This window comes from Tauraco erythrolophus, chromosome 5, assembly GCF_009769465.1.
Source record: "Tauraco erythrolophus isolate bTauEry1 chromosome 5, bTauEry1.pri, whole genome shotgun sequence".
In the NCBI taxonomy this organism is placed as follows: domain Eukaryota; kingdom Metazoa; phylum Chordata; class Aves; order Musophagiformes; family Musophagidae; genus Tauraco; species Tauraco erythrolophus.
In genome coordinates, this window is record NC_141469.1 from 79467995 (window position 1) to 79480543 (window position 12549).

General features: G+C 39.4%; 1 protein-coding gene across 1 annotated transcript in view; it reads left to right on the plus strand.

The window, feature by feature from the left end:
* The window catches only part of PAPSS1 (3'-phosphoadenosine 5'-phosphosulfate synthase 1), a 50567-nt gene extending 40776 nt beyond the window's left edge, over positions 1 to 9791 (plus strand). The window contains exon 12 of the mRNA XM_086611484.1: positions 8852 to 9791. Coding sequence (XP_086467610.1) covers positions 8852 to 8990 — 139 coding nt within the window. The 3' untranslated portion in view covers positions 8991 to 9791. The remainder of the gene's footprint in view (positions 1 to 8851) is intronic.
* Positions 9792 to 12549: the final 2758 nt, after the last annotated feature.

Consider the following 12549-nt stretch of genomic DNA (forward strand, 5'->3'; position numbering starts at 1 on the left):
CTCTGAAGCTTTTCTTTGGATGGCATTGCAGCAGGTTTTTTCGTTCTCAGATGAAGCTATGGACAGTAGCATCAGATCAGACCTATGCCCTGACACATACGATATTTTCATTAGCAGGAACAAAATCAGAGGGGAGTATACTCCTAGCATATATGACATGAAAGTCTTTTCCTGAAATCAATGCCTTTTAGCTAGCTGCGGAACACTTCACTACCTTCGTGCCTTTTGTTATTTGACATGCATCAAGAAATCCTTGCTGATGTGCACAGTAACTGGATTGTGACGTAAATATTGCTAATTTTATGCAAACCTGTATACACTATAATGTAAGGTTCAACAGGCTGTTGTAGTAGATACTATGGGTATTTGTCCTGTTTGTTGTCCAAGTAATTCAGCAAGGTTTAGAAGATAAATACACAAAAATTAAAGTGAAAGAGTTATGCTGGTGTGTCCTTTCTTAATAAGCTGGAATAGAAGGGGAGTAGCAATGTGAGAGGCTAGAATTCCCATTGCATGGAATTGAAAAATCTTTATAGAATAATATTGATTCTGTGATCATTGATACTGTACTTTTAGCAGGATAGATTTGATTTAGATCAGGGGGAGTAAAATTGTACCTGTGTCATTAGCCAGAGAAATGATTAAAATAAAAATATCTCTGTGGTAACAGGTTTGCCTTTTGCCACAGACTGCATAATGCACATCCGATTATCCTTTCATCGTGCCTGGGGGGGACCCTTTGGTTTAAGGCTTTTTTTCTTGTTCCTGCCAGCGGCTTGGAAAAAAAGACCGCGCTGCTGTTGGTGTGCAGTTTTGCCCTGCTGCCATCAGAACGTGAGACCGCTTGTCCTGTCCTTCCCTAGGCGCTGCTCGTATACTGGGCAGACTGGAGTGCGGCTGCAGTCCTCTAGATGGCAATGCGGACCCGTGCAGACTCCCTGAAGCCAGAGGCGTTATCGCTCCTGCTTGCCACAGACAGGACGACTGTGGTAGGCTCCAGACAGAGTTAGAGCTTGGGTGGGTGCAGCTGGCTGCGTTTCAGCTCAGTCTGTGTCATGCTGAAAATGTGGCAGACTCCTGGACCGTGTGGTGTTCGAGTCTGTAAGGAAGATGGCAGGGAACAGAGGGTTGTCTGGAAATAGGAGAGGATCAGTACTGGTGGAAGACCCTTGGGTGTGAAACAGTTATGTTCGTGGAAATCTTCCTTCGCTCACCGCTTACCTGGTGAAAAACACAACATGAAAATATGGGGAAGAGGGTTGTTCGCATAGAAGCATTGCTCTGATGGTTTTGGAATTGAGTAACTTGACTTCTGTTGCACCTTTCCTAGTTCTTTGAGGCTTGGAGACTTGACAGCCGATTAGGCAGTTGAAGAATTTACATCACTAATGGATGCACAGAAGGTTATGGCAAGTGAGCTTCCCTTAGACTGAGCTATAGCTGAGCTGTGTCTTAGCTGCTGGAAATAGTTATTCTCTCCACGAGTGGTCATCTTGTCTATTCTTTCAGGCCTCCTAGACTCCTCTATCTGGGAAAGTGCTTGTACGAAACCATAACGGACACCATCTGCTACCTTGGGTGTCTCTCTAATTTGGCAGAGTTGGACTCACACCTGGCTTGGCAGAAAAGACGTGCAAGAGGTTATTGCAGTTGGCTTCTTTGCTGCTGTTATTGACTCATGTGTCTGCTTCTGAAGGCAATTCCAAGCCATGGGGGCAATGGGGGATGAATCTTTGGCTAGTGGTGACCAAAAACTTGATCCAGCTGCCAGAAGGATGTCTGACAAATTAGGGCGGCAGCATTAGCAGTGGCAGAGAGTTGCTTTTCTTGTGACATCTCTAAATATTCCTACACAGCTGTTATGAGGAAGATGTAGCACTTGCTGATAGCATCCGATGTATGCCTGTGCCGATAGGTTTTCAGATGATGGGTTGGTACTGGTCAGCTACGTATCATAAGATACTGGACAACTATGTGATACCTAGCTGCTGCTAAACTGCTCGTGACCTGGTGGCAAGCCTGGGAAGTACCAAAAAGCCTACCATGGCCATGCCTCCACATTAGTAACAAAGACCCTTAGTTCTCAGTTGTGCTGCCTGTGATTCTAAGAGGTCATTGTTCTTAAGGGCTTCGACTCTGAAAGGTGTCCACGCAAGCGCAGTTTTGTGGAGTTAATATACAAGTTAAGTTTGTTTCTCACTTCCATTAGTATCCTCCAGAACGCATGCTGCCCTTGGAGTTTCAGTAGACCCAATATCTCTGCTTGGGAACAGTCTGGAGAACATGACTGTTAACTTTGAGTGTCAGGGCTTCGCGCTGCTGGTTAACAGTATTGAGTTGCTGTGGTGCTGTGTTGGAGCTGAAGTCACTTGGCAGCAGGTGTATCTACATGTAATCCTGTTTATAAGGAAAGGCAGAGATATCCTGGTTGCATTCAGGGGTAATCATGGAACATTGTGTGTGAAGATAGGGGGTAAGAAAAGACTGAAATAAAAGCCTTTATACTAGCTGCGCAGCAATTGTAGTTGCAGAGTGGTGCACAAAATTTAACTTGTAAATACTGTTTGACTGAAGTTACCCTTTAAAATATTAAGACCTGTGAACAACCAATAACTTGAAATTGTATTTGTGTTTTACGTTATGAAGCCACCACAATTTCTAATTTGTTTCTGGGACGTCTTAGAACTAGGTTTAGCACCTCATGGAACTGCAGTCTTCAAACATATTTTTGAAAAGATGTATCTAAAACTAAGATTGAAGAAGGGGATTTGAGGAATGCATTTGAAGCGACGTATAGCAGCACAGATAGAGCTAACTTCGTTTTATTTTCCCTTTGGTCAAAATGAGGATAATTTAAAAAAAAAAATAAAATCCCTTTTAATTGTTGCTGAAGTTAGATAGCAAGCCTCATCTAAGTTTCTGTAGGAAACTTGAGCATTTCCACTTGCATAGAATACTCAAGAAATAATACATATAGAAACTAGTATGAATATTGGTACAGTCTGTCGCTTATCATTTTTTACCCTTTTGGATTTCATAGAATTTTGGATCCATAACTGAGTGCGTCCAAACATGTTTTGGAAAAGTTTATAGGAAGAATTCTGGTTATAACAGAGAAATTCCAAATGAATATCTGATCTGTGAACCACTATTAGACTGAAGTGTAAAGAAAAACCAACCAAAGAATCAAGCAACCAACAAAAAACACCATCACCCTCCAAAAAATCTCTACCCAGTGCTGAAATCTCTTCAGAAAAACAGTTAGTGTGTCTCTTCAGCTAAAAAGGCCTCTTAAGCAGTTACCACAGACAAGTGTAATTTGGGATTGGTGGCTTAATAATAGTAGTTGTTTGGGTGAGCAGAGATTCCCAATTCTTTACAGAAGATCAGTCCTATAAAATTCAGCCACAAACTGCTGCTGAGGAAAAACTCAATTAAGAAAGGAAATTAGTCTGGCAATTAAAAAAGCCACAGCAGTGTCTGGAAAAATGGATTTTATTTTATTTTTTTTTCCTCCAGTCCTGAAAGAAAACTGATGAGATCATTTTGGCTAAAAGAAACCCATAAGTAAGGATACTGGACCAGACTGTTCATGCTTTCTGTAAAATATGAATGAAGCATGGGTATCTGTGAAGAGGAGAGATTTTAACTTTATGTAGTTTATTCCCAGGACTTTTACAACTACTTTAATACTATCAAGTCATACTTACAGGACAGTTGTTCCAACTGAGTACACACTGTTCCCAAATTTGTTTGGTGTGATACCTGATTTTTTTAAAGTGACAGTGACTGAGATAAGCACATTGACTGTCCGTCTTAATTTAGCTGTGTGAAATACGTTTTCTCAATTAACATTAGTACATAGTTTAGGATACATGAAAACACTACAGCAGCTCAGAAGGCTTAAACCTTCCTGCCAGTCAGAAAGGAAATTTATTCACAGCTGGTAAAGGATTTGCTTTGCATATGTTGGCACTAATCACATTATTATGTTCTACTTTCACAGAGAGTTTGTTCATGGCCAGTTAGGTTTTGAACCTAGTTGATAGTAGCTAGTTCATTCAGCATCATGGGGTGTTTCCAAGGCGTAACAAAGACTTGACAGGATAAGGGACAATGTTCTGTTCCTCTTGGAGTTACGATGACTTGATGCTGCAAAGGCGAATTTACGTTGAGTGAAAATCCTTCTGAAAAGGATTGTAAGATCAGATTTCATCTCATGACAGATGCTGTTCAGGAAGCATGAATTTGGGGAAGGAGAATTGTTAAAGGACGGAACCCCAGATAAAGAGGCTGTGAATTGTCCTAGGAATTAATTGGATCTAAAGTTTACCAGCTGAATAGAACATGGCAGTTGTTTTGAAGCCAGACCAGGGTGAATAAGTCATTTTATTGTTTTATTTTCTTACGTTTGTTTCCAAAACCATATTTTTATGAATGGATAAACTATGAACAAATGGTCTACTTTGATCATGAGTCTTGTATTTAAGAGTAATTTCTTAAGGGTCGGAGAGCACCAGACGTTGCCCTCCACAGAAAATGGGAATTCCAAGAAGGTCATTTGCACAGTGCCAGATACCCTAACAGAAGGTCTGGATTTGAAGATTATGACTGATCTTTAGTGCTCTCAGGTGAAAAATCAATTATGTAATATGTTTTATACTTAGATTAAACCTGTAGGGAATAATCGTTGAAGTGGAAAAAATGTTCTCCTCAGTCACTGTATTAATGTACTGACACCTCAGAGATACAGCAGAGGTTTCCTGTAGGACTGCGGGCATCTTCGTGCAGTCATTTCCCACTTGCAAATTGGTGATAACTTTGTTGTTTTGTCACAAGAACTGTAAGGTCGCACACTGCTCTGAGAGTGTTTGAGCTTGCAACAAAGCATAAAGAGCTGTCACTGTTGCTGTGGTCACCTGTGATGTTTTAGTAAAATATAACTACTGAATGCGTAAAAAAAAAAAGGGAAATCCATTTAACAGATAAAAACATTAGTCTTTGCAAATGAAAGAAAAGAAAGAACTGGTATATGAATTCTTAATCTTCTGTACATGGTTTGTAGTGTCCTTTGAGTCTGATGCTCAGTTACTGTGAATAGTTTGACAATTAACAGCGCAAATTTTTTCTATGTTATTCTGAATTAAACCACTTACTGCTTGAGTGTGGAAGGAGAGCACAATCTGAAGTGTAAGAGAAGATTCTTTTTCTCCCATTGCTAGATGTATGAGAGCACAGCTAAGTTATGCATCTTCTGTCTGCCTAGCCCTGTCCTCCAGGCACCAAATATTACGTCAATACTAGTCAAACTCAATGGGTACCAAAAGGTCAAATCAATGTTACAAGCATTTACTAACATACGATGTGGCTCAAAGAAAGCTAATTCCAGCAGTCACTGAATAAAAATTTCAAAAGTATTTAAATCCCATGCTCAGAAAAGGCTTGGGTTAAGTTTTATTGAGAGCCATTCCAAATCTCACTTGAGAATGGAATTTGGATGGCTCTGACGTTTACATTTCATAGCGTTAATGGTCAAATGTTTCCTCCTCTCATGTTCCTCTGAAATCCATTTGATGTAGAGTAACTCCTCAAAATTCACTGTGAACAAAAGTACTTGACTCTTCTTTCTTGTTTCTTTTTCTACAAAAGCAAATTACTCCTACTGATACATTTTATTTAAAAATGCTTGTGGTTCACATCACACCACAGTGCCAGTACTGATAAGATATTTCTGCTTAATGGAAATCTTAAGTTTCTGATATTCAAGAGATTTGATTTTTACCGTTAGTAAAGACAGTGAGTACTGAGTAGTTAATCAAATAAATAATCTGTTTTGGGTATGAAAATGGAGGTTAAACTAGAAACAATAAAATTGCAAATGCAGTAATTTTAAAAAGGCAAAAATTACTGTGCTGTTTCAACATACAGTATACATTACCAAAGCTCCATTTGAATCACTTTAGTGATTACTAATTAAGGCTTTTTTTTTTTTTTTAAAGAAAGACCCATTCAAAACAGAGATTTGGGATAATGAGATGGCATCATTAGTACTTTTGTACTTTTTAAATAGTATTTTTGAAATATTTCTAGAAACGTTATGAGATGCTGAATGTAGTATGTTTCTTAAATGGTCCTCGGTCTTGCTTTTCTTTCCTGTCCTTTTCTTATAGTTTCTATAAGCTCCTTATCTCCTTAGCTTTTTTTTTGTTTCTGTCTTTCTTGATATCTCCAATTCCTAGAGCTACTTTTTATGCAACTAGAGATAACGGGAAGCTAAAGGAATTGAGGTCTTACTGAAGCAAGCTTATATGGCATGTCTTAATTTATTGTCTTAGTACCTTTATTTCACTTGTAGGGCGTGGGAGGAAGTTGAGTGTTTTTCTGAAAACTTAACAGACAAGGAAGGGATAAAGCAGCTAACATTTTTTTTTTAATACTTGAACTTTGGTATTACTAGTATACTGTGGAGAAAACCACACATAGAGAAACTTTATAGCACTTGCTTTACTCTTCTCTTCCTGAGCATCTGAAGACTTTAGTACTTTTTTGCTAGAATTAACCAGGCGTATCAGTTCCTCGCAAATGTTTTATACAAATAGTTTTTTGCAAAGAACACAAGTTACCTTCAAGCATTAGTGGACAGTAGGCATCTCTCTGCCAAGGAGCAAAATTTTCAGCTGTTATAAATAGCAGTGATATAACTTTTCCACCATAAGCTTACAACAACTTCAAGTTTTCATTTTTATGTAACTTATATCTTGCAGAATTGAAGCACAGTAGGGTTTTCTGCCTTGTGACACTTCAGGAACCCACGGTCTCAAATTGAGAGCAATAAGAAAAGAGCATGTATGACAGTGCTGCTGTGTAAATGTATTCAATCCAAATAAAAAAGTTATGGGGCTAGTGGTTTTGTGAAAGGGAACTGTGGAATGTTTTCTGTCTCTTGCGAACTTCCATACCCTACTGAGCATAGCTCAGCACGTAGAGCCAAGCTATGCCTTCTGATGCACACACTTGGCTCTTGTTTCTGTCTAAAGGCATGTGTCTCTGAGATCAATACTTGGCTTTTATTTCAAATAGGCAAGTAAAGAATAAGTAATGCATACGTATTGCAAACTGAGCAAATGGCGTAAGAAAAAATACATATTTAATTTAAGAATAAATCATTTTTGCTTTGGAGCATTTGGTAGAACTCTGGTGCTCGTCTTGCTCTACTGTTTCAGTCCTGTGAGGAGTAAGAGTTTAATTTGTGGAGCTTTTGCTGCTTATGACCACATACTCGAGAAGTTAACATTAATTTAGATTGTCATGTTAACAATGATAAAAAATCCTGATCTGGGCTCATTTGTGCATTTGCCAACCAAATTTTTTTTTTTAGGGAAAAATATCTTTAAGGGAATATATTTTTATTATTCCTTTGCTTTTTTCTTTTTTTTTGAACTGTATGTGCCACATCGCTGATATCACAGAATGTTTTGGATTGGAAGGGACCTTAAAGATCATCTAGTTCCAACATCCTTGCTGTGGGCAGGGACAACTTCCACTAGATTGGGTTGCCCAAAGCCTCATCCAACCTGGCCTTGAACAATCCGAGGGATGGGGCATCCGCAGCTTCTCTGGTCAACCTCTTCCAGTATTTTACCACCCTAATTGTAAAAAATTTCTTCTTTAGATCTAATCTAAATCTCCCCTCTTTCAGTTTAAAGCCATTGCCCCTTATCCTATCACTACATGCCATTGTCAAAAGCCCCTCTCCAGCTTTCTTGTAGGCACCCTTTAGATACTGGAAGGCTGCTAGAAGGTCTCCCCGGAGCCTTTTCTACTCCAGGCTGAACAAGCCCAACTCTCTCAGCCTGTCTTCATAGGAGAGGTTCTCCAACCCTTGGATCATCTTAGTGGCCCTCCTCTGGACCCACTCCAGCAGCTCCATGTCCTTCTTGTGTTGGGGACTCCAGAGCTGAACGCGGTATTCCTGTTGGGGTCTCACAAGAGCAGAGTAGAGGGGCAGAATCACCTCCCTCGACCTGCTGGCCACGCTTCTTGTGATGCAGCCCAGGATATGGTTGGCCTCCTAGGCTGCAAATGCACTTTGCTGGCTCACGTTGAGCTCCGCTTTAGCGAGCACCCCCAAGTCCTTCTCTTCAGGGCTGCCCTCAATCCATTCTCTGCCCAGCCTGTACTAGTGCTTGGGATTGCCCCGACCTGTGTGCAGAACCTTGCATATATGTATATGCATGCTCAGTGGCTTGCAGTGGCCCAGCTGCAGGTGTGGAGCTTGCCTCTAGACTCTGAGGCTTTTACTTTCTCTGTTCTGCAAGCTCTCCTTCACTAAGATTTCATGCAATGTTGTTTTTTCACATCCTCTAGTGGCACTGAGATGACCTTCTTCAGCCAGCACATAGAGCTAGTCTGCTGGCATGGCAGGGTGAGGTGCAAACCAGAGATGGCTGCTGTTGCTTGGTAAAAGGCTGAGACAGGAGGTAGAGGAATGGTTGTCTCTCAACAGCAGTTCCCTGTCTCCTTACAGAGAGCCAGCTAGGCTAGATGGAAGGATGGAAGCACAGGCTCAATTCCATCCGCAGGAGATCAGTTGGACCATGCTGCTAAACCTCGGGAGTTACTAAGCTAAATTACGGAGGGCATATGTTGTAGAGATTTATTGGCACTGCTGGCCAAATGTCTGGAGATGACAGTTGCTATACAGCTTTATACTCCCAAGAAGAAATTTATAAAGTATCAAGAAAGCAGAAAGAATATGAGTAACTTTGCCTGCTTTTAAAATATGTTCTTTTCCCCCCCCCCCCCCTTGCTCCTCTCCCTCTCCCCCTTGCCCCCCCTCCTACTCTTGCAGCCATGAAGACTTTGAATTTATATCGGGGACCCGCATGCGCAAGCTGGCTCGAGAAGGACAAAACCCACCGGAAGGCTTCATGGCTCCTAAGGCTTGGACTGTGCTGACAGAATACTACAAATCCTTGGAGAAGGCGTAGGCCTCTTATTAACTGCAGATCAACCTTTGACGCCCGATTTATTTACGAGAAGGGGACCACACAGTCACCGTTCATGTTGCTTTGTTGTGGTGTCTGCCAGGAAGTTCTTCTCTGAAAACAGTCTTTCTCCCTAACTTAGCATCATTCTTTGCCTGTGCTTATGGGTTCTATTATGTCCTGGCACCTAACTAGCTGCTGGTTTTAATGTCTTCTCTTTTATTGCAGTTAATATTCTTGCAGTAGGATTTTTAACTCTTGTCTTTTTTTATATTTTACTCCCTCCGTCCTATGAGTTCTCTAGCTTTTAAATAGATGCAGCTTTTTTCATATGTTATTTAAACTGCTGGATAGTCTCTGATTTTAGTAGTTTGTAGGAGAAAATGTAATGGTTAGAGCCTTTATTATGGATGGATTATCTATAAATCAAAAAAGTAAATAAGTTTTAAAACATCAGTAAAAGTGTCCTCATCTTTATCATCATCTCCAAAAGCACTTAACATTAATTTCTCATAATATGTAATAAAAAAGCAGAGTTTTTTATGTAGCATGGTTAAACTTTTTTGCTTTTTTTTACGTTTGGAGTTCGTTGAGTTGTCCGGTGATTCTCTTCTGCTGTGGAGGACCTATAAAGATGGCCAAGTAACGAATAAAAGAAAATATCTAGTTTTCACTTTAACTAATCCAGATTTTTGTTTAATATGTACTTGTTGCCACAGGTGTCAGTACGGAATGTTATATTTCAGTTGATATAACTTGCCAGTTTTTTGTTCCAGATATACTTGTTCAGCTTACTTCAACTAAAAAAACTATGGCAGACCAAAGTTGAATTAATCTTTAATTATTGCAATAAAAAAAAAAAAAAATCCTTAGATTTTGGCATTTTCTGTGGTACAAATGCTTGGTCCTGGTTTAATTTTCTGGCTATTTTTTTCAGGATCTCCAAAGAGTAATCTTCTCTTGGTTCAGCTTTGCTTGCTTGAAAGACAAAGCATATGTTCTTTTCTAGGAGTCTTCAAAAATACTGAAGTTGGTTACTTTTGTATATGAAACATTAACTGCTAAAGGAAAACATAAAAAAATGGAAAGTGAAACACTTCTTTAAGTGTAAAGTAACACTGACCTACTGGGATCTTTTCAAGCGTTTGCAAGTAATCAGTGGAATAGTCATAATCCCTTTTAGGCTATTAGCTAGAAACTGTCTCATATCCTTCTCACAGAAACTTACTTTTCTGTTGCTAAACAGCGTATACAGGAGGAACCAGCTCAAAATTGTTTTTAGAATGTGGATACCGGCCTGCTACTGAGCCTGGATGAAACTTATGTTCATCTAGATTTTTTTGGGTGGGGGGAAGGTTGTGATGAAGGGACCTGTGTAATGAGTGGGATGAATGCTATTTGCAATCTTTGTTTACTTTTTCACAGTAGTATTTAAGATAAATGCTTTGAGAATTACTTCTCTCTTCTTCCTCTGTCTCTTTGAAGAGATGTAGGAAGTATCTTCTAATGGGATTCTTATCTCTGATAGAAAGTAAGGCAGAATTGGGAAAACGCAAAGAGGCATGTTTATTAGCAAACCTCAACAATTACATGAATCTGTGTTTTGGTAGTGTAAAGCTTATTTTTTCAGAATTGCTGAACAGATTTTCTTCAAACTTGGCTTTCTTTTTAGATTCTATCAACATGTAGGCTATGCAAAATCCAGAAGAAGGAGTCAGTTCATCTGTGTGCAGCTGTTCATGCAAAACTTCAAGTTTAACTATGATGGTGAACAAGAGTTATCAGCTGCTAAAATGGGATTTGCTCTTGGAAGTTGGAGTTTGGACTTTTTGCTGTCAGGTTTGATTCTTCCACTAGCTATGATGGAAGACAATCAAAATATTTTGGCAGAATAGCAAACACAGGTGAAAATCTACAGAAGTTAGTGTTTTAAAAATGCTATATGTGCTACATGAATTCTGGAGAATAAGTGGGAATGGGAATCATGAATATGAATCATCCTGTAAAGTTAATTTAGAAACAGGAATGCCTTCAAGCAAATTAATACCGTGATAACAAGCAGATCTAGTTTTCATACTTAGCTGGTTTGATGCTGAGGCCCTGTTGTTACACTGTTCCTGGAAAGCATTCCTTGCAAGGCTCTGTATTAAAGAAGCTTTCAGGTTTATTCTAACTTTAAGCCAACAGCCATGGTATTCCCAGCATAACCCTTATTAAGAACAGGAGCATATGGTCGATTTGTGGGCAGGACTTGCTCTCTACAAACGTATTTTCCTCTATCGTATGAATTTTCACTGTAAAGTTCAAATTTTCCCTGTTGTCTGCAGCTGCCTTATTTAAGGAAGCCATACTTACAGGATAGGGCTACCCCAGAAATTATTCTTTTGCCAGTGTCTCTCTTTCGTTAGCTTTTCTCTGTCTTATCTCAAAGGGCAGCATTGTCAGTTGGCCAGTCCTAACGTTCTGTTTTTAACAGTAAGTTCAACTTCATTAAGGTTGGTATGGTGTTTGAGACTCTTGTGAGACAACAGTTGGGTGTCTTCCAGGAGGCAGCAACAGGACTAATGAGGTAATAAAGGTTGTTGCACCCAACACTTGTTCTTCCTACATCTGTTCTGTTACCGAAGAGCAATGACCTCAGGAACATGCAATACAAAGTAATAATGCTCTTGAACCACGCAATGGGTATGAGGACAAGGAGGACCTGACTTTCCAGCAGGGAAAATAAAAAGCTCCATTGTCTCATTTCTTCAGTTTCTAAAACAACTCTTTTTTTTTTTTTTTTTTACTGGAAAGATACTGATATGTACGTGAATCATGAATCTAAGCAGTTATATAGGTATGTTTTTTCTTGTGAAGAAAAGCAAAACGAAACTTCCATGTATGTTCTTTTTCTAAAGGTTATTTTGCTTTAACAATCAAGAGGAGTTTTACTTTGTTAATTGATGAAAATTGTCAAAAAGTATTCCCCCCTGCCTCTCACCCTCTGCCTCTACATTGATCCACCTTATAAATGGTTCTTTACCTGCTACTTTTGGATAAATGATGGCTGTAATCCTGTGCTTTTTGTACAGTCTCAGGATGATTATTCACTTCTAGCTGTTCTTTTTGCTGCTTTGGGCATGTGATGTGTGAAAGTACTAACACCTTTGATCTGTATGGCTGATAGAAGGACAATCTGGACCTAGCTTTCCATAACACAAGGATTAATGAGGTAGGTGGAGATTACCAATCCCTAATCTTGGGGGTTAAATAAATGGTAGAAAATTACTACATCTCCTAGATGAAATGATTAATTTGATTCCTGCAGGACCTTTGAGCAATTTATGAAAAAGGCAATCTTTTTTTGTAAAGAGCCTCATGACTGAGAATTCTATTTTCCTATGTGAGCTCCCATATGCCTGGTTTTGACTAACGTGAATATTCAGCGTAACTTTTCAAGTAAGGACATACAGGTTGTGATGGAAAAACAGTAGATAAATGCTGGCAATGCTGACATCTGCCTGATCTTTTTTCTTTCAATAGGGGTTCTGAGCCCTAGCAACTTAGTAATACATCAGAG